The sequence below is a fragment of the Macaca mulatta genome, chromosome 2 (genome assembly GCF_049350105.2).
Source record: "Macaca mulatta isolate MMU2019108-1 chromosome 2, T2T-MMU8v2.0, whole genome shotgun sequence".
Classification (NCBI taxonomy): domain Eukaryota; kingdom Metazoa; phylum Chordata; class Mammalia; order Primates; family Cercopithecidae; genus Macaca; species Macaca mulatta.
The window spans coordinates 50403877-50426905 of record NC_133407.1 but is presented as its reverse complement, the minus strand read 5'-3'; the positions used below and the strand labels follow the sequence as shown (position 1 = coordinate 50426905).

Sequence of the window (23029 nt, the reverse complement as noted above, 5' to 3'; positions counted from 1 at the left end):
GATAAGCCCCTTTTTCTGAGTTCTATAAGAAGAACCACTGCTGCTGGAGATGTGTTGACCAGGACCTAGCTCCAATGGGGACAGAACTAGGATGCTTCTAATGTCCTGGTCTCATGGTAGGGTCTAGGGCTATAGACCTTAGAAGATATTAAGGTCTCAGACAGTAAAAGCTAGTTATAGCAAGTTCAGGGAAGAAAACTAAGACAGTATTACACTTTGTGAGCCAGAAAGATAATTTTGCCACTTTGCACGACTTGCTTGTTCTCATCTCTAATATTCCGTATCTGGTTATAAAATGGGGAACAACAATGTAAACTAAAAATAAAGGCCTACCATAAAAACCCAAATCCGAAGATTATCATTTAATCCCACATTTCATAATGAATTATAGCTGAGCATGTGAATGTGTTTTCAAACTCCAGCAGGAATGACCTGGAAATAAAGTGTAAAGATCAACTATGTTACGGAAGAAGAAACAATGAGGCAGGAGTTAATTCTGAACTTCAAAACTCCACGTTTCCCACCAGGAAAGTGAATGGCCCAGCACTATGCTATAGCAATAATCTCATTTTAAAAACTATAACTATCATTATTTTTGCCACATACTGAGAGAAGTTTTGTCATAATCAATGCGGAAAAAAACTACTAGCAGAATGTAACAACTAGATATTTCCATAGATGTCAGAACAATTAGATCACAAACATTCAAGTAACTGCAAGTTTAAATTATTAAATAATATCGTTTTCTTGCAAGGTGTTACAAATTGATATGTAATATATAAGAAGGCCTGGAAAAATATGAGTCCCTATGTAAACCAGAGGGAGTATTTTTATACATGTGAAATTCAAGATTGAGAGAGGTTCACTGCTTTGTTGAACTACATATCTAGGTTGCCCAGGATGAGAGAAACAAACTTGTAACCTTCAAATTTTAAAGTTCAAACATTTTCATTAAAACTTCTGACTTCTCTGCTGATAGAGAAATGGATATGTCAACATTTAGGGGATTTTTCCTGTCTTTACATGTCATATTTAACAATTTTTAAGAAAAAATTTAAGCCTATGAAGAAGAAGAGAAAATACTATCATGAATTACCAAGTACCCATCACCCAGCAATGAAAATCTTGGTTCTTCTTACATTCACTCACTCCCTTCTCACCCACACCTATTTGAGGCAAATTCCAGGTATCATATCATTTCATCCATAAATAGTTCAGCATAGATCTCTAAAAGATAAGTGCTTTATTTCTTAAAAAAAAAAAGCCACAACATATGGTTTTATATAATTTAATGACGTTTAAAAATTACATTTAAATCTCAGGCATAAACACATGAATTGTTTTATTGATAATTGGGAAGTTGCTGTAGGTAGCTCAAGGCTGAAATCCAGTGGTTTTCAGTGACAGTTTTTCACACCATAGTTTTCTTTATACCAGTACAAGTTCATATGATTTTTTTTTTCAAAAAAACCCACAAATTCTTACCATATCTTCTTACACTCAGAAATTTTTGAATGAATTATTTTTATTCTACCATACTTCTTGGGCCCTGAGAATTATGAGATTTCCCACTTGAAGCTTCCATTTTCATTGATTATAATGATAATCAACTAAATTATCCTCTTCCTCTAGAGAACTACAGAGCTTCTTGATTCCAGCGGCTAATAAAGGCTCTGGTATCGAATGCAGCACTTTGTTAAAAGGAGTGAGAATAATGACGCAAAACCTCAAACCAGGCAGTGTTCAGAAAACATACTAGTTGTCTTTGAAAGCCATTTGCTTGGTAACAATCATTAACTATATATCAGTTAAATAATAAATAGTTGCATATAAATAATATGATATCTAGGATATGCTTCAAAATAATCTTGAAGGAGAATAGTGAATGGAAGTATATACAAAATGAGATTGACCATAAATTGATAAATGTTGAAGCTGGATGATAGAGGTTTATTATATTATTCTCTCTATTTGTGTATATGTTTAAAATTGTTCAAAATAATTTTTTATAAAGAGAACATGAATCACATGAAAACGACAAAATATACACAAAACAAAGTATTCAAACACTCTTTGCAAATGCTCCTGCCCAAATCCACTCATCTAAACAGCTAGCAAGTACTAATCGAACTGCTGTATGTTACACCACTCTCCAATTGAATCAAAGAACAGCAACAAAGGAGTGAAAACAGGAATTTATAGAATTTGAATGCAACCAGTTTCAGAGAACATGAATTATTCCCTGGTTTCATGAGGGTTACTATCGATGTTAAAAGCAGGACATAACATTTTCTTTAAAAATACTGCCAGAGAACAAGTCAGTCTCAGGGAAAGGAAAAATGTGACTTAATATTTCAGAATAAATTGAAAATTTATGAAAAATTTGTGAGTCCCAACACTTTTATAGTAAATACTTTAAGCTGAATAAAAATGAACAACTGAACTGTAATAAAAGTAAGAAAAGGCTTATTTGCTAGTGACAAGGAAATCTGTATTTAAATCTAACAAGTAATAAAAGGGGGAGGAATACTGCATAATTCTGCAAAGTTTAAGTGTTCTGATGGCCAAGCAGTGTCTTTTTTTCAAATCTTTTTCTGGAGTTGTTAGAACTTGATCTCTGCTTGGTCTGACACCCTTCAACCATGAAGTGGACATCCTGGGAGCAAAATGCTCTGACCAGCCCTGGGGCCCAGCATTCACAGAGTCTAAGCCCATCATGGGAGTCCAAGCTAGCTGACTGCAGATGGGCACGCCGACAAAACTGCCTCCAAAAGACAGAGGCCTAGAGAGGATTCAGACAGCGAGCTCACAGCACCTTTTAAAAATTTCATATTGCCTTAGGTTCCAGAGCTAGGATGAGGAGAAGAGAAGGAGGAAGAGGCCAGAAGGGGAAGGGAACAGGGGATGGATGAAGGAGAAGTTTGGGATATATTTTGTTCTTATTGAAAAGAGCACGTGACACCCAACATCTTCTAAAGAGAATCAAAAAGTTTAAAAATTCTAATTTCATGTATGCTTCTCTTCTGGCAAATACTATATTTTACTTTGTATATGGTTTAACTATATATGTCTCTCCTGTTAAATTCCTGGCGTGAAGAAAGTATTTGGAATTTATTTTTGAAATGCAATAGTCTATATAACAATGGTCATATTTGTCTTTAATGTTTTTTGAGTTAATTAATTAATCAATCAATCAATCCATTCAGGTGCAGTCAGCTGATAGGTAAGTAACAAGCCACAGCTGCAGAACCTGTAGGTTGAATAATGTACTCAACATATTTTACTCGTCACACTGATCCAGCGATAAGAATATGTAGAAGAGTTGTTATGCTTTCCTCTTATTTTTATTGCTTAACATAGTGAGATTTATATAGCGTTCAGTGAATATAGCAAACATATTTCACATATATTTATGAATGTCCAGAACCTAAAGTTCACACTCTACCAAATGCATGCCCTTTAACAACTGAATTTAACATTGCTTCCATCTTGTAGGTACATTCTATCCCCTATTCGGAAAAATATTATGCATTATTATTCACATAAATAAAACATTAGGACAGTATTTTGTTTTCAAACTAAGAGAGAAAGGTAGGTTTTCTGTAATTTCCCTTGTTTAACAGAGTGCTTATTTCTGAAACAAGACTCTCAGAAAAAGAAAAATTTTAACAATGAGGTTTCACAGTATGAATTGTTAGTTAACTGCATTTATACCCAAGTCAATTAAGTAGACTACCCTTATTTAAATGTTTTTATGAATAAAATACTATCTTTAAAAGTTTCTTTTCTTTTAATCGATAAGCAAGAGTAAGCCAAATCACTCCTTTCAGAACTGTACAAAAATGTAGAAAGCATGTTGTCCAGGACACTGAAGTTAACAAGTAAAAAAGCTAAGAGCTAAGGACATCAACTGACTTTACCAGATCAGAGAGTGAAATCATAACTGAAACATCACCAAAAATCACATAACCCCAATAGAATATTGTCTAAATTGTACAAGTCACCTATTTGAAGGCAAATACACATAATGACATTAAAATTTGACACTTCCATTTAATTATTGGTGTAAATCTGTAAATATTTATTGATTTGAAAACCATAATAATATTAGCTGAATTTTTTAATCTAGTGGATTTCCTGGGATTTTTTTCTGGCCAAAGTGTTATACACATAGTCTGCAATATATCGTAGACCCACAAATTTCAGCCTGCTGTACCAAAAATAGCAGAGTCCTCAAGAAGGATTTATAGTACGTGAAAGAAGTGGTAGATAAAACAGAAACACAGCACTGAAGTTCCTGAATGCTGATTAACTGTTGCCCTCAATTCCAAATATTTTTCAATCTCATTAACACACATGTTTGAAATTTTAAATAAAAGTCTAGGCATTACAAGCTGTAAAAATAGTTAATAATCGTTAAAGAAAAAAATTTGGATGCTGAACTTTTACTTGTTTTTATTTATCCCAAATGAGGTTTCTTTTCATTGTTCTTATTTTTGTGCAGGTATCTCTTTTTTTCTAATACTCTTAACACACCAACTCCTGAATGTTTTTATTGATGCATGTTTATGAAATTTTATACATGTATTATTGTGACCAACTTAGCTTTCTAAAATTCACCTTCATAAAGATTTAAATACCACAAATATATTATCCTTTATATGAGAATGAGCTTCCTTTTCACTCCTATTTTATAAAGTAATTATTACACATTTCTGAGAAATCAATATATATGTGTTAAGTGTTTACCATGTAATTAATGGTTAAAAATAAATCACTAAGTTAAGAATAAAATCACCACCAACATAATTCTGGATAAAAGCCCATCTACAGTGATATGAAATTTCCAAAAGAAAATTAAAATTTAGTTCATTGATTTTTCTGTCTATTAAACACTAAACAAGTTGCCCTATAAAGTACTTTTCTGGATATTTGTACCTCCTATAAAATATAACTAAAGAGCTTTTTATTCTGACCCTGTAGATAACTGACAAATACATTTACATGCATACTTACAAAGATAATCTTATATTTTCAAGAACTGCTATTTACTGACAATATGCAGTGATACATGTGAGTTCTATTTTTTTACACAATTTCTTCCAGGAGGAGTTTTTAATTCAGTCAGTTAATTTCAAGGAAATTAGTTATGACAAATGAGATAATAGTCAAGTCACTGGAATTTGCAGAGCATTGTTTCCACTTATATAAAAATTATCTAAATTTGGGTAGGTTTTAACGTTTAATTCTAATTTCTCTTTGTTCTTTTTCCAGCAAATCACTTTACTATCACCTGTGGAATTCCGTTATGAATGACATTTTTTTTTTTTTTTCACTTTGCAAGGAAGAGCCCAAGAGAGAATTCGCTTCACAACAACCCTGCTCTGTCCTGTATTCATTCGGCAATGATCCTCAGAAGAAGGATTTTGAAAATGCATTGGAACTAGAACCAAGAACGCATGTGATTTTGAAGACTTTATTGCTCCCTAAAATTCTATTTTTTTAAGCTACTTCTTATAATTCTTTTTAAAACAAAAGAAAAAAAGGAAAAGTGCTTTTGCTGTAACAAATGAAAGGCTATGTTCCTGATGCCGAATTTCACTGTTCATTTCTTTTGGCCTTGTTGGTGTGGGGAGGGGCTGTTTTTGTTTCCTTTTTATTTAATAATAACAATAATAATATCAGATATTGGCTAAGGATCTGACCAAACGGAAGGGGTGATATGAACAAGATAAATCCAGCTTTAGGAAGCAAATACCCTTCGGCTGACAGCCCCTCATGCTGGAATCTACAAGGAAATTGTAGCAATGTGGTTCCCACAAGAACAAATATTGACACTTCCACTAGGAATCCCCCACACCAAGTGGAAAGTGCGGAGCTCATACCTACAAAAGAGTGGACCCAAGGGGCAGACCTGGAGGGAGGAGGGTGAGAACTTAGTAACAACGCCTTAAGAAACCAAATCACTGTTTCTTATTGCATTTTACCTTTTCCTTTCCCGCTGCCTCCTGCCAGAAGAAAAATATATATATATTTATCGGTTGCCAGCAGAATAGCTTGAGCTTTCTTTGCAACATTTCGTGCCTGATAATTAATGATGCCCACGCCGGGCGCCTGTGGCCTGGACTCGGGTTCCAGCCGCCGGCAGCCCCTGACGTCAGTGGCTGAGCTGCCTGCGTCAGGTCCCCAGCAGCCCCCGGGTGGCCTGGACTGGAGCTCCGGGGGCATGCGGGGAGGGAGTCCTGTGCAGGGTCGGATAAAACCTCAGAACTGGCGAAAGGGGCTTTCCTCGCACTCGCCCGAAAGTCCTGTCGCAGTTAGAATGGCAGCGTTTGCTGCTCCGGGGGACTCACAGGCACTTTAGACTGCGACAGAGTCTGGAGGCCCAAACCCGTTATAGGCTCCTGGGGTAAAACGGGGTTAAAGTTCTAGAAAAAAGAACCAGGGAGAAACAGGGCAAGTCTATGAACAGTGAGTGCTTCCTTCCCTCCACTCTTACATGGGTCAACGTAATACTGTTTTCCACTGACTCCAAAAACGTGGACCTTAAACGAAATGGACCCACCGTTTCTACCTCAACTTGACACAACTTGGAAGTTGGAGATCCCGGAGAGTTTCTCATCCGTGAGCTGGTGCTGGAACCCGCCACTGAGGGAAAATGAACTTGACCTCGCACTTAACTAACCACAGTCTTCCCTCTTTCCTTACTCTCCCACCCTCCTCCAACTTTTCCTTCTTTCCCCATTCTTCTCACCTTTTACAACCCTCCCACACTGGGGAGTTATCAAGATTATTGAAAGGTTTGATTTTCCAAGGGGGATCTTGGACTCTATCGTCTAGAAAAGTGTGTTCAATCTCCCGCAGTTGCCCGTGTACTGAGAGTCGGGGGACCCGAGTTTGGGAAGCCATCGGCGCATGCTTGGGACTGAGTCTACAGAACTACGTCTGGAAAAAACCCTGTAGCTCTCAAGGGCCCTATCCTCTCTGGATTTCTTCAGCGTAGGCTGTTGGGGAATAATTTCTCTTCCCTGGAATCCTCAGAGTATCTTTTTTTCATGATAGTGGTTGCCTTTCTCATTTAACTTTCCATCTTTTCATCTACAGCCGGAGGACAGGGGGGAGTGAGGCAGAGACTCCCTGAATAAAGATTTGAGACCACAACTGATGTTTTTTTGCGTTTTCTCTTGGAATAAATTCAGGTCCCAGGAACCGCGCCTGCATGGCTCCGGCAAAACCCGGCGGCAGAAAACAACACTCAGGTGCGGAAAATTGCCTCTGCCGCTGCGATCTGCACCCCAGGACAGCAGCTGAAGGAAGTCAGCCATTGGAGGGCTGCGGGGCTCAGAGCTAGAACACAATTTCGCTTCGCCCTCCCGCTTCCACCAGTGGCGGGAACTCGGGCAGGAGTGAATTTCTCCCCTTCTCCAGTTGAAAGCAGTTAGCGGGCTCTGTTATTGGGGGAAAGAGAATAAAAGCATTTTCTGGGAATGCGCTTTTAAAACTTAGAATTTTAATGACAACTGAAGTAAAAGAACCCCTTTGCCGAGCCGGTCAATAAATACTGGGTGAGCCGCCTCACCCGCCAAGCAAGTGGCCTCCCAGTCCTGGCCGCAGCGACGTCTCCAACTCCAGCCCCATCTGTGAGGCCGAAACGCTGCAGGTTCAGCCGCAGAGCACCAGACCAGGGACTTAGTGGCCAGCCTGCCTTCCCTTTCTGAGCTCCAAAGTCTGGGAATAAGTCGAACCAAATTAAATCGAGACGCATCTACTTTCAAAAGGCTTTAAAAACCTGTGACTATCCCCTTTCCATGTGCCCCACTGCCTGGTGGATATAAATTGTCACACTCTAGTATCTCCAGCGAGTAAAACAGAAACACACACACATATGAATCTCAAAAAAAGTATTGCCATAACTGTGACACTGTCTTCACAGTCTTGACTGGTGTTAGGATTTCTCAGAACAGAATTCATTAAAAAGAGGTGATTAACCTTATTTATAAGCATTGCCTCAAAGTGGCGACTTAAAGGACTTTAGGAATTATTCAAAAAATGTTTCTGTTTTGTTGTTTTGCTTTGTTTTGCATGTTTGTTGTCGTTTTTATTTGGGGGGTTTTGTTTTGTTTTTAAGGAGCTAGGAATGTGTCTTTTACCCGGTGTCCTTCGCTGCCCTTTTCAGGGAGCAATCGGGCTGCCTGGCACTTGATTAAGCCTCAGGACTTAGAAAGATCATTTCCTCGAACACTAATTTGAGCGAAATCTGGATTGAGAGTGTAGGTTTACACGCCCAGCTCGAATGTCTAATGTATCAAATCCTCGTTAACGAACGGCCCGCTCCGTGGCCGTGTCAGCCAAAGGTCAGCCCCTTGCAACAGGGCACTGTGGTTCAAAAGCAGTCTTCCAGCGCCCTACCTCCCCCTCCCACCCCAAAATCCATCTTTCACATTTCAATAATAAAGCGTACGGAGCTCCAACTAGAAACGCCAAGGCTGTTTTTCTTTATTGACTTCTTTCTTCACATTAGTGACATGTAAACGACATGACCTAAAGCAACTATTGAAAAATTAAGTTTATTTTTTCCAGTGGGAAGGGAGTGCAGTCACTGGACAAGGTAATTGTCGAAGCATCCTCAAGAGGCACATATATTTGAAAAGCTATGACTCTTAGAAACCTTAACTTAAAATAGTAATAGTAACAATTTCACAGCATTCAAATGGAAACCGCCCAGTAAACTTTGTTGGAGACCTTAGTGGTTAGAAACTGCTTAGGGAAAGGGACAATTCTCTTCCCCCGCTCCCCCTTTCCTCTTTTAGAGACCAGCAGAAAGCTCATTCTTAAAAGATGGCTTTGGTGTCCACAGGACCAAGAGGATCCAGAAGAGTGGGCCTGCACTCTTTTCGCTCCCGCCTCACTGGGGGGCCCCGAGACAATCCTGACTACCCTGGAGTGTACCGCGTGTAAACGTATACACCCCAGCGGCAGAGGACGAATTGGCGCGGCAGTTCCAAATCAGCCCAACTCATCGGCGCGCGCCACAGGCCACGCGCGCGCACGCTGTCGCGGGCCGCGTCCGCTAGTGAGGTGGTGGGGCGGGGTAGGGGAGGAACGCGACTTACCAGGTCTGGGATCTAGATTTCGGGCAAAGTTGGTAGCTGAGAGGCCAGCAGACAGATTCAGTCCTACCGGAGACGGGCAATTTGGGGAGGGCTACGGCGCGAGTGGAGGGAAAGGAAAGCACCAGTGCGGTTTGGGGGGGTCCCCCTTCCCTTGGTCCATGCCCACACTCCCGCCGCCGCCTCCACATACTAAGCTCGGCCTGGCCGGGAGAGGACCCAGAGCCCGCCTCGCCGCCATCGAGCCAGAGCCTCCGGGGCTCCCAGGCTCTGGCGCCGACCCCAGGGACGCCTGGGGGCGGGGGAGGGACGGCGCCACTCTCCAGCCCGGGTACCCGCGTTGCCGGCACGGACGCTAGCTGCCAAGCTGAGCAGCCGGACAAGTCCTCTGCGCCGGGCCGCTGGCTTGCAGACCCCGACCCGCTCCCGCCCCCGCCCCTCCCTTCCCTCAAGCCCCTCGCCAAATGAAAAGGGTTCTTTGGGCCTTGGCCTTTTGGGAAAGACGCAAGAACCCACGCTGGGTTTGAGTTTTCCGTTCAGAGCGAGGCCCACACAGGTCATCGTTAGCTTGGAGTCCGCAGAGTCTAAATAGCCCACTCTTCACAATACTCAAACACAAAAGGACCCAAATCACGAATGGGTTTCTTCTGAGGTGGTCCCTGTGGTGGGGGTTTGGAGAAACAAGGGTTTCTGAGCCCCTGACTAAACGCTGGGAGCCCTGGCTTCCAGAACCCTAGGACAGAAGAACTCAAATCCTCATGCCCCGGCCACTTTCCTCCTAGTCATGAGTAGTGAGGGGTGAGTGGCTTCTGCCAGGCCTCTGTGGGCCTAGCACTCGGTGGCAGTGGGTGAGGGTCATTGAGTCCGGCAAAGAGACCTGGAGCAGATGCTCTTCAGCCATCCTTGCGTTATTGAGCTCGGAGACTCGGGAGTTTGGGTAGGAAGAAAGGCACTGTCCTGGAAGGAACATTTCCAAAGCCTCCCTCCCTGCGTCCTCAGGTTCCACGCTGAAGGCTTGGGGAGTTGTGGTTGTCAGGTGAAATGATACTGTGGTCCCCGTATTCCAGAACTGGCACAGATGGAGCTGGCCCTGGGATAAACTGCAGTGCGAGCCGGGCACTGACCTAGGCATCTCCTGTTCCCAGTAAGGGGAAATGAAATGATAGACTCCACAAAGTGGGTCTATCTCTTCAGTTGAAAGTAAAAATCTAGAGTAGGATTGGAATCTGTCGGCAACCACTACTGTTGTTATGGGACCCAGGATGCTGACTAAAACACCCAAAGGCTGTAGATGTTCCTCGGTCAGAGTTTGGAGTGACCCAGGGACCCTCCCTTGCCCCTCCTCTTTGTTTACAAGCGTTGGCCACTCCACCTAGACAGATTATACGCTCACTCTGGAAATGTCAGCACATTGGCCACAAAATACCATGCAGATCCCCAAGGACGTCACTACAGAGGAAAGCAATAATCCAGCGACTGAATTCAGGTGTCTCTCACCAAACCCTACACTTTCTGGTCTCTAGGCCAGGGCAGATCCTCCACCAGTCCCGACGTTTGCACTACTTAAGCACGTTTGGATTTAACAGCACCATTTCAACTCCAAGACAGGCAAGCTGACTAGTATTATTTGCAAAGGGTCAAGTGGAAACCATGGAACAGTCGTTCAAGCAAATGGCTTCTAGTATCCCAAAGGGGGCGGTGGGAGGCTGGGGAAATGCCAGAGAGCAAGAGGAACTAGGAAAAAAGAGTGGGAGAGAGAGGCGGAGAGACAAAGACAAGCCGACACCCAGACTTAGATCTGGGCAAAGGATGAGGGTAGGGCCTAGGAAACCTCCCCCATGCCGCTGCCCGGTCACCTCGGGCCTGAGCTCTGACTAGGGGCAGGCTAAGTCTTCTCCGAGGGGCTAGGGATATGAGAACAGCCGGGGCTACAGCTCCGGCTTGGGAGAGGATAAGAGAAGAAGGCCTCCTTGATAGGCCCGGTGTGAACCGGAAGCCCAGCCACCCGAAGCACTGCGGTGTGGCCGGCTGGGGCTCCAGCAGGCCGCAGCCCCCGGCCCTCAGCGAAGGAGAGGCCCTGACAGGCCCGCTCAAGTCGCCATTCCAATGGCAGCAGCCCCAGGTTGCTCTAGCCTCTGCTGTCGGCTCGGCATTGTGAACTCACTTAAACCAGCGCGGTTTGAAAACAAACACGTGCAGCTACCCTGCCGCACTATTTTGGGAGCCTAGCCAGAGACTTTCACAGGCCGGAGCCTCTGCGTGGTTCTCTCTCCAGCCCGCGAGGGCGGGGGAGTCTCATGCATATTCATCAGCACGTGGAACCGCGGGCCGCAGGCCGCGCATGCGCACATCTCGCCCTGCCTGGCCAGAGCCTGCCGCCACGATTTGGAAAGCGCCCCGCCGGGCTGCGGGTGGCTGGAGGGTCCCTCAAATGCTGACGACCCAGCTTTCCGTGGAGGTATTGTGGGGAAGTCTCGCTGTTGCACCCCCTACACCTACCCCCGAAGACTGTTTCCATGCTTTCAATAAATCCACCAATGCAAAAATTTCCCTTTTCGCACTTCATCTCACCCCTGTCCTTTCTCCACAACTTTCAGTTTTCTTAGTCAGAGGCTAGATTTTCCCGGATGAACGGAACACGTTTAGAAAGGAATCGCGATGCAAGTTTCTCTCGCCGTTTACGTTCCCGCTTTCTGTAACTTAATGGACATTGATACACAAAAGAAAGATGTAAAATAACAGGTTTTTAAAGTTTGCTAAGGTCGGACGGCTTGGGTTTGCTTGCTATTGTTGTTTTTAAAGATTGATTCCAATATGTTTATACCCATGTTCAATAGTTGATTCTTGTGTGTACTGTAGGTGAAAATGTCACTGTGTAACTTTCACAACACGTGAATTTTCCTGCACATGCTTACAGAGATGTCTCACAACCATCAGAGGCAACCAAAGTATTGTGAACAGTTGACACACAGTCTGTAGCATCTTCACTGCCAAATGATATTTCCACTCTAGATAGCTAAGTCCGGTTTTTTAAAAACTCACCTTTAGTATATAACATCAATTGGAAACTTCATACTGTTTTAGTTCTTCACTCTAAAATGGATATCAACTTTAGGAACTGATGACAGATCCCAGCTTCCACAGTAAAAATAGCCTCTGGTTTGGCCTGGTGTGTTTCCTCTTGCTAAGGAAGAGACTCTGGAGCAAACCAGCCTTGCATAGATTTAAGGAGAACAGTATTCATAATTTGCACCTATTACGCCATTATATTTGCAATAAACTTTGAGGAAAAGGATTGACTGTGACATAGGAAGTTAACATTTTTTGTATTTCTTGGCCCAAAATAGTGGTTATCATTTTTTTAAAAATTGCTGTATGCTTACCCATAATAACCCTACTTTCTATATTTAACTAGTTTAAATGGTACATATTACAGAAGATGGACAGGGTGGTTAAAAAGCTGAAAGAGAGACTCTCATGGGTAACTTGTACCTTTAGCGGCTTGAGGCACAGACAAGATCAATCCTTCCATTGCCACACTATTTTCAATAATTCTAAAACAGTTGATATCAACTGTGACTATCTTTATGAAAACGCTTTACCCCCTCAAATATGAACACATAATTCTAAGAACTAACTACATTTGATGCTACAAGGAAGACAGAACTCTGTACTGAGAGAGGAGGAGATAAATTTGTAATCAGTATTTTAAGTTGGAAAAATAAAAGAAATGGAAGTTAGGAATGTGTAAGAGCTGATGTCTTTATATCTAGTCCACAGCCAAGGGCACAAGTGCCTTTATTTTGAGCGTGCCAGACCACATAGAGTAACTCCTCATAACATCTTAAACTAAATCCTCTCTTTAAGGTCTAGGGCCTTCTCTAACTCACTTCCTGAACAGCAGTATGCTCAGGTAACAACTCCAACAGCACTGACTCACAAGGGGTCCCAGACACTGATTTAATGTTGGCCTCAAAAAGAAAACTTCTGGAAGGTTTGGGGGCTAGGTGAGGTACTTGAGGGTATAATTCTCTGGCCAGCCCTTTAAAAGTTCTGAGAAAACTTCACAATAAAAGCATCTAAATGCCAGGCCCATCAGCAAAGAAGGTTAGTGCTACTTTCATTGTCAGCAAAAAAAAAAAAAAAAAAAAAAAAAAGATAAGCAGATGGGGCAATTGAAAGGTTACATCTTTCTTTTGGAGGTGGTTTGCTTTTTAAAGGTTAACTTGAATGCTTGACTTTAAAAAATCAAAATCATCAGCTGCAAACGCTTAAAGCAGTTGGGGGTAGCTTTTGAAGAAGAAAACAAAGGATCTGAAATGTTTGAAAATTACTTAGCCCCCACATAAATGGTGCTTGTATATTTATATGCTTGCTCTATAAATGCACATACACACATACCACAACTCATTTCTCTTCATTTCTCAAATATGATTGCTTGTACTCAGGCATTTTCTGTTGACACAACATAACTTTTTAATAACTTGTTAGCTGTTCTAATCATTTGATATTATTCAGAATACAATGCAATTACAAAACGAACCAGGAAAGCATTCTGCCTAAGTCAGAATCTAGAAACAGGAAACAGGCCATTTGCAGCATCTTCAGCTCCTGCTAAACAGAGTCTAAGAATATATTTTGCTATTCACATTTGTGTATTTCAAAACCTAATAGTCCATGAAAAAAAGTATGAAGAATACATCTCAAGAAGCAAATATTAAAAGTGCCAGCAAAATAATAGACTACATTTAAGTTCGAAGCATTATTTTAGGCCACCTACATCATTAATGACTTTTTCTTTGTGATAGGTGTTGGAAAAGAGAATGCACAGGAGGGTTGCCTTAAATGTTGGCTTCTATTACATTTATTTGCTGTGAGTGAGATTATTCACAAATGCTAACGCACTACTCTTCAAATGTTTTCTTAAAAATTATTTGGCCTTCAAAGTCTAAATAGATATTTGAAATATGAAGTCATTTTGAGGTACACACTTACCCCTAAAATGTATCGTTAAAATATCCTACTTAAATCATATGTCATAGTGTGATATTTAATTATTACACTATGATATTAAAGCAAAAGGGGCATCAGATACATAACAAAAATTAGACACTTATAATTCCAAATTTGAGGTAAACTACACTTAGGAATAGGAATGTTCAAAGAAAAGACGAACTCATCATTTACTATTTTCTTTTAAAAACCAGCGAAATTACAAAAGTACCATTATTACCATGTTTGTCATTATCACACTCATATCAGGTTATCAGACAACCTGATCTCAATGAAAGTGGGAAGGATTATTAATTGCAGTGTTATCTTTTCTAGAGAGAAGAGATTTCTTTATTCCTCTTTCTGTTTTTAACTATTATACTTAATGTCTGGAGTCACTTCAAATGCAACTCTGTTAATCAATTTCAAACTTCCAAACCAACTGGGGCTAGCTTTTGCTTCACAAATTTTTGGAGCTAGCAGCAGTTCCTGCTTAGGTATTCAACTTCCATAAATCTCACTAAACTTTGCAAGGTGGCGCTCTTTTCATGAAAAAGCCAATATTATTGTTATAATCAGAATAACATTTTTAAAAAGTTAAACACCACCCTCCCCAGTGTTTGATGTGCAGCAAAGTCCTTACTCAGCAAATAAGACTTTGTTGACTAACAGTGACAAATATAAATAGTAAGACATGAAAAGACAAGTCAACAAAAGATTCTTAAAGAGAACTGAACATTTTTATCTTGTAATGGGCCAATGGTTTAATCTGAAAAATTAATTTCACTTTAAAATAGATGTATCCTAAGGGGTTATTATACTTTGTGGGGTTTTTCCTCTTGTTTTCTTTCTCAGAGTCAAATATGGTCTATGGCTTCCTGAACACATATAGTATATTAAAGAATCAGGTCCACGGCCCTCCTTGCCCAGTGAGGTCAGTTTCTGCCGCCTGCTCTGCACCTCCACACCCTAGCAGCTACAGCCAAGGGCCTGATTTGTGATCTCCGGCTACGTTGTCTGCCTAATGGGGCGATCATGCAAGCTACAACCAGAGACAAAGAAGCCTGCGTTCCTACCAGCGCAGCTAACTTCATGGAAGCAGCATAGCTTGCAAATCTATCAAACTAAACTGCAAGAAAGACAATCTGATTTAGAGAAAAGGCGTTCTGCCACAGTCATTAAGCACAAGTAATTTAGATTTTTTATATTGTCTCCTCATTTACAAATTTACTGTATCAACGCCAACCAATGGAACGAATTTCTTAAGTAAATGAGAAATAAATAAAAGAGATAGAAAGATAATCAAATTACTTAAAATAATCCTCTTCCCTAGATGTATTTTTGAGAGAACTAATAACACTGGCAAAATCATAGGAATAATAACATATCATAGGAAGTAATTAATTTAAATTAGCATCATGTTTGAAGAATATAAGTGAAACGCTTTATGGACATTTACTTTTGTACAAAGAAGGAAGGCCTGGAAAAGCATGCATCGACATCCTGAAAATTAGTTATGGTCATAAACGGTTTAATTGAAGACAGCAATTTAAAATGTGATATTGTAAATCTGCAACTCGGTTTCAGCCAGGGGAATTTAATCTACGGGGCAGCGGAACCCTCGGCTGCAAGTTCATTTGCAATGTTGCAGAGCGAGCCCCTGAGCTTCTGACAATTCGTCTACATTAATATTGATGTCGCCTGTGCAATCTATTTCTGTTATTTTTATGGTTGTTATTCTACATCTGCAAAGGTCATTTAAATTATACCGCGACCGAAAATTTGTTTCATAAATTTTGATATAAATACTAATTACACTCTCTCGCAGAGCCAGCAGGGTAGCATTCATTTATCACGTTTATACGACCTGCAATGACAGAAAGGGAAGGCAAGGGAGACTGCAGAGCTTTTCCGGAGACCCTTTAAGACTGGCAGAAGAGGCAGCAGGTTGCTGGTGGGTGAAGAAGAAATTCCTACCACAATCACTGAGATTTAAGAATCTTTAATAAGGTACGAAAGGTTACCAAACAGTTCTGGAAACTAAAGTGTACATACGAGTTCTTCTAACCATAAATATTGAAGAGCTGTAACATGGATAAACCGGCCCTTTACATGCGGATAAATATGGAAACTAGGAATTATATACATTATGTGGTTGTATCTTTTGCCAAAAGTAACGGACAGTTATAGTTTATATCTTTTTTAATATCACTTTACATAAACAAATGGAACAGTTTGACACGCAGATCCAGGCTCGTACTATACGAATTCTTGACAGGACGGGAAACAACATTTTACTGCACTAAAGTACTTAGACTTTTGGACGAAATGTTTGCACTTTATACAAAAAAAGCACATTAATACCAATAATATTCGGTTAGGTCGACGTGGAGACTGTAATCGTACAAAGTAATTCACATTTTGGTACACATTTACTAGAACATTCTTGCCATTCAGTACAAACAGTTGGCTTTCGGCCGCCCACCCCTCCCCCTCCCCCCACCCGCCCAGCCCCTCCCCCCTCCCCCAATGCAAAGACCACAACGCCACAATCCCACCCACCCGCTCCAACCGCGATATAACTATTTACAGAATTCAACAGTACAGTTTTAAGCTAATAATTCTGTATTTACAAGAAAACAAAGAAAAAAAAGCTGAAGCCCCAGAGAGCCCGTACGGATCCGACAAGAAACTGGCCCTCGGGGTAGGCGGCATTTGGTCAGGTGGCCTCCTCCCCCTAGACCCCCTACCGCACCTTGGGTACCAAGCCTTCGCCAAAAAAGGAAAAATAATGAAAGCGAAAGGAAATTTTTAAAGGTTGATACTTCCTCTGTTACTCGTCCTGGGTCTATTGGCAGATTTTTTAAAAAGGATTGCGGGGTCTGTGTGGGGGGTTGTTTTGATTCGCAGGGTTCTTTCAGTAATGTTGTGTATACGTGTGTGATCAGTCTCTTAAATAGGGTTTTGTTCGGTGTTTTGTTTCTGATTTTAAACGTACCATTCGTTAAAATTGGAAGAGAGCGCGCTGTGGCCGGCTGTGTGGTGGACTGCGGAGGAGGAGGGAGATAAGGAGCTGGTGGTCGGGTTGTCTGTGGAGGGAGACACGATGGTGGGAGGCGTGGAGGATTCGTAGCCGGAGCTGGCGGCCGGCGAAGGCTGCGAGCCCTGCGAGGAGGATTCGTGGACCTGCAGGAATAAAGTCGCGTTTTTACGGACATAAAGAGCCAGTGTGGCGGCCGCCTAGAGTGGCGACTGCCGCGAGTGCCCTTCCTCCTGGACCTCTTGGAGCCCCCTGAACACAGGCGAGGCCCGATCAGCGGGACCTTGGGCTTGGTGCCCTTTCACAGGCCTGCAGACACCGTGCTCCCGGGAAAGTCAGCGTCCCCAAGACTCACAAAAGAAAAATAGGTCTCGGAAGGGGGAGCGTGGATTTGAGGCTAGAGACTGCACCTTCTTTCCCTGAACTTTGCTTGCCCGTGTTTAGGTGAGCCGGAGCTCAGGCCTGGGCGCAGGAGTCCAACTCTTGAGTCTCACCGGCCAGCAGCAAGGGCCGCAGTTTCGGCAGCGTCAACCCCCAGCAAAAGCCCTAGCTCCGGGCCAAATTCAGTGGCGGCCATTGCTCGTACTCGCCTCTTTTAACTTTTATTGTGAAACCAAGAATTTAAAACGGCCTTGGGCACTCCCATCCCCTTTTCCAGGTCCCGCCCTACCCTCTCTGCCCAGCTCCACTGAGTGGAACCTTTGCCTTCCTGCTTCCTCTGGCTCCCGCCACCGCCTGGCTGCCACTCGCCGCTCGACCCCAAGCCGAGAGCCAAGAGAGCTCCTGCCTCAAAGGGGACGACGAGAGCGCGGCGATTACCTTCATGTGTTTGCGCAGCGAACTGGGATGCGTGTAGGACTTGTCGCACATCTTGCAAAGATAGGGCTTGTCGCTCGTGTGCACGTGCATGTGCTTCTTGCGGTCGCTGCTGTTAGCGAAGCGCCGGTCACAGCCCTCAAACTCGCACTTGAAGGGCTTCTCCCCTGGTGCGAAAGTAGAATGAGAGGGGTCTAATTAGAAAAAAATCCCGCGGCCGTTTTTCAAAAACTAAACAAATGTAAAAAAAAAAATAAAACAAATAAATAAATAAATAAATAAATAAAGCCAGCAGCCCAGGATTAGCGCTTTTTGCAAGTTTAAAAACCTGGAACGTCAATAAATTCTTATATCTGCAGTTGAATTATAAATATTTTAACTCTATTTTAATCCCTAATACAATTAGATCTACATTTTATTTTTAGGTTTAAAAAAAAAATAGGAGGAGGAGGAGGAGTCAGTTTTTAGCATCAGGTCTGGAAACTCGTATTACCCAGAGTTATATACACGATTTCGAATTGCTTCCACCTGGCTCCCGATTTCTAGTTTTCACGTTTGCGGCTTATTCTCCTGCCCTATTGCTTTTCTCTCCTCCCCCTGCCCCCTCCCCGACGCTCCGCATCCCCTCGTCGCCTCCTCCAACCCACCCCACTCCCTACATACACTCGCATTTTATAGCGTAATCTGGGCGGTAGAGAACTCAACGCCGCAAATTCTTCCCTGACTCGGGCGTTAAACCCGAAGTCCCAAGCACGGTTCTCAGACCTCACCCGGGAAAATCAGAATAGGAAAGCAGACCCAATTCCTGGCCTCGTGGGGGCAGGGGGCCCAGAATGTTTTGCCTGATGCCAGGCTACAACCCTGAGCTCGCGGGAACTTTTTTTTTTTTTCTTTAACTGTTCCGGACCTGTGTCTTAATTATTTTTAAAGGCCAAAACGGGGAATCCGGTGTTTTGAAAACCACCCTCACGGAGTCTAACAGACAAAAAGGTCTTCCTTGCCTTCCTCGGACTTTCTCCACCCCTCAAGCCCACTCTTAAAACTACTCACTACTAAAACTGAACTCTTCAAATGTGCATAAATCTCCAAAAGTCTCCGTAATCCCAAATTATTTCTTTTCCCCACTCTGTCTCAATTCTTTCTGTCTCTATTTTGTTTCTTTCTACGCCCTTAATCCGGCCTCCTCAATTTCCTCAGCTCATTCCTTTGGCAAAGTCCTCAGTGAAGTGCACGGAGAGAGATGTTGGCAGCAAGCAAGCGTTTAGATTTGTCTGCAGCCTGAGCAGCTGGCGCCTCCGTGGCTGCCCGGAGCCAGCCACTTTCCCCGGCTTCGAAAGCACCAAGGTCTCCGCCAAACCAGGTTTGGCTTCCTGTTCTCCGACCTTTTATGTTTCTCATTTAAACAATCTGTATCCCCAGATCCTTCTCGTCCGCCCTCTGTGTGGATATATATATATACACATATATGATTTTTTTTTCCCGTAATTTCAAGCCCCAAACTAAAAATCAGCGCACAATTTCCCTGCCTGCCTGCCGGAACCTGACGCCCGGGATCCCACCGAGGCTGCGTTTGGGCGACCTGGCCGCTGACTTTCGGTTTGGGTCCCAGGCCCAAGTGGGAATGGGTAGGGGTCCTGCAGCTGTTTCCGTACCTGTGTGCGTCCTTTTGTGGATCTTTAAGTTCTCGGAGCGCGCGAAGACCTTGCCACAGCCAGGGAAGGGGCAGGGAAAGGGCTTCTCCCCCGTGTGCACGCGGATGTGGTTAACCAGTTTGTATTTGGCTTTGAAGGGCTTGCCCTCGCGCGGACACTCCTCCCAGAAGCAGATGTGATTACTCTGCTCCGGGCCACCTACGTGCTCCACGGTGACGTGCGTGACTAGCTCGTGCATGGTGCTAAAAGTTTTGTTGCACGACTTTTTGGGGTTGGCCAGCTGCTCGGGCTCGATCCACTTGCAGATGAGCTCTTGCTTGATGGGTTGGCGCATGTAGCGGAAGAAGGCGCCGGCGCCGTGATGCGCGGCCATGTTCACGTTCATGGGCCCGTAGCCGTGCAGCTGCGGCGCAGCATAGTGCTCGGAACGCGGGCTGGTCACCTGGCCGTACTGCTCCGGTCGCGGGTACATGTCCCCCGAGAAGCCGAGCCTCATCTGCCCGTTGACCACGTTAGGCGACGCGTGGCCGGCAGCCTGCTCGTGAAGCCCTGGGAAGAGGAGGTGGCCCGCGGCGTCCGTGTGGCCGTGTGGGCCCCCGAAGCCCCCGGCCGATGCAGCAAAGAGGCTGTGCTGTGCGCTGGCTGCCGCCGCCGCGTCGCCAAAACCCCGGTTGCGGAACAGAAAGTCCCGCGTGGAGTTGAAGGCTGCGCTGGAATAGGAGCCGACGTGGCCCGGGTGATGGTGATGGCCCAGGGCCGCAGCAGCCGCGTAGCCTGGCGCCTGCGACGTGAAGGCTGTCTGGCCGGCCGAAGCCAGCTCGTGCGAACTAGGGTTGAGCTTGAAGGCGCCCATGCCGTCGGCGAACGGGTTGATGCCCAGGCCCACGTCTCGTTCGGCCACGTCGCCCGCGGAGTGGTGGCGGGACGCGCCAAAGGTGGTCACGCCGATCGCTGGGTACTGGGGGCCGGCGTCCAGGAGCATCGTGGCTGCTCGGGGCGAGCCCCGGCCTCCCCCGCCCCCCCCACCCTCGCCAGCCGAGGAGGGAAAATCGGGAGGAGGAGGAGGAGGAACAAGAGGAGGAGGAAGAAGAGGAAGAAGAGGAGGAGGGAGGGGGAGTCGACCCACCTCGCGAAGTCCTAGCCTGCAGGCAACGGCGCGGCGCGCCCGGGCGTTGGCCCGGCCAAACGCAAAGTAGCCGGACGGCTGCGGGCCGCGAGTAAGACAGGCTCCAGCGCCCGCCAGGCAGACCCTGCCGGCCCGGCTCGCACTTTCTCGCCGCTTAGTCTCTGCCGGGAGGGCCGCGCGTCAAGGCTGCCCGGGGAAAGGCATGGAGCATCTCAGCCCCCCAAAAAAACTTCCTCCTGGATTTGTAGCATAGAGGAATGTGAGCGCCAGAGCCGCGACAGCTTCGCTCTCTCTCCGCCTCGCGCCGCGCGCCCCTCCTCACTTCTCCACTAGCCCCTCGCTCTTTCTTTTCTCTCTCTCTCCTTTCTCTCACGCTCGCCTCCTCGCTCCTTCACTCTCCTTTTTTCCCTCTCTGCTTTTTGCAAAAAAAAAAAAAAAAAAAAAAAAAAAAGTGGGTGGGGGGAGAAGAAAGAAAGAAAAAGCCAAAGAAAAGGCGCAAATCATGCACAATATTGTCTTTTGCGGTTTATCTTCCTGGGGAGAAACTTTCACCTCCTCAGCCGGGCGGTGAGCGCGAGACTGATAGCAGCAATCATTCCTGCAGATAAATGAATTGAAAGGACGACACCGTCCCCCCCTTGATGAATGGGAGCAGGGGGAGGTGTCACGTGCTGCCGACGCTGGCGCCCATTGGTGCGTTTGCACTCCCCCCGCCCGCAGCTGCCGCGCCAACGGAGGGCGCGCCGAGGCGCCGCGCGCAGCTCATTGGCCCGCCCGCCTCATCAATCCCAGGTATTGTAAAGCGCTTGACATCCCCTTTTGACAAACCAGGGCTGCCAGGAGTAGCAACTTTTTTTTTAGTCAAATTTTTTCCCTCTTCTCACGGAAATTTTTTTTTCTTTTCTTTTCTTTTTTTCTTTTTTCTTTTCTTTTCTTTTTTTTTTCTTTCTTTCTTTTTTTTTTTTTTTTGCCACGATGTCTTTTCCTTCTCACAGTCATATACATTCCTCCTTCTCCCTTGCCCCCACCACCCCCGCGCGGCCCTTCCCGAAACCTGCTCTTCCCTGAGCGATTAGAGATTTCGGACGTCTCCGGGTGCAGGAGGCGGGGATGGGGCTGGTAAACACAGCAAAGGCACTTCCAGAATGTCCCGATTCAGCAACTTTCTTTTCTTTCTTCCCCCTTCCCCCCCGCTTCAAGGGCAGCAAAAGAGGCTTTTGTTATTTGCTCCTTTTGAAGTTTGTTTCCCTCTTGCTTGGTCCCCCTCCTGTTTATAATTTAAGATCTTGGGAGCACACGGGCACTATGCTCTCTTTACAAGAAATGTAATTTCTCAGTGTAACCGGTAGCCTCTGTATTTCTCGCTTTTATCTAATCAGACTTCCTGCACCACCGCACCCCCTCCCAAAACACACACACACACACACACTCACATTCACACACACAGGTGGATGAACGCTTAAGTTCCCAGGTTATTGAGGTTTGAGTTTTTTAATGGCAAATTTGAAATGTTGTTGTCAGTTTCCTTTACTTTTTCCCTGTCTTGCATTATTTTTCTCTTTTCTCCCTTTCCGTTGTCTCCTTCGACTGCCCCCGCTAACCCTGTCTCTCCTCACTCCTGTTCCCTACTTGGGCCCCTTTCATTCAGGTAAAACTGTAAATTTCCCAATGCGCCATTGTTCCCTTGGGCTGCCCAAAGCTCCCTAGAGATCCCCGAATACTTTTTTGGTATTTAAATCCCCAGTAGATAGGACCAATGTAAATTTTGTGACATTCAAACCTTTTCTAGTTCACAAATCAGTCACCCTTGTCACAGTTATTGAAATTCCGCAACTCGCCACACCAGGACGGTGGAAAAAGCGGGCGCGGTCTTTGTTGCCGACCAGGCTTTTGATCGCCAGAGAAAATTTACTTACCTTCAGATGAGTGAGCAGAAAAAGAAATAACACTCCCTTTGATTTAGTTAGGAAAATGCAGACATTTGGATTCAGTGCAAACATACAACACTCGCTTGTTTTCGCGATGCGGCCCTCGATTAACCTGTCTTTGCCTAGCGCAAAGTCTATTCAACAACTGCGCGTAGTTTCTTTTTGTCCCTTCCACAAAGAGCCATTGACTATATATTAAAATGATTGTTGAAAGGTAGGGGAGTATGGTACTTAAAAGCAGGAAAAAAAAAATCCCTGTGACTCAATCAATTAAGCCGAGCAACATTTATGCATTTCAAAAAATGCACGCGGATGCGGGGGGGTTGTGGGGATGAAGGTTGCATTTCTCCGCAGCTCTGTTTAAA

General features: G+C 44.4%; 1 protein-coding gene across 1 annotated transcript; it reads right to left on the bottom strand.

Moving 5' to 3' along the window:
- Positions 1-16088: 16088 nt before the first annotated feature.
- Positions 16089-21351, bottom strand: ZIC1 (Zic family member 1). Its single transcript, XM_001105173.5, has 3 exons — positions 19611-21351; positions 17962-18125; positions 16089-17288 (listed from the first exon to the last, which is right to left on the bottom strand). Exons 1-3 carry the CDS (start codon positions 20590-20592, stop codon positions 17091-17093), a joined length of 1344 nt encoding a protein of 447 aa, XP_001105173.1. The 5' UTR covers positions 20593-21351; the 3' UTR covers positions 16089-17090.
- Between the last annotated feature and the right edge of the window lie 1678 nt (positions 21352-23029).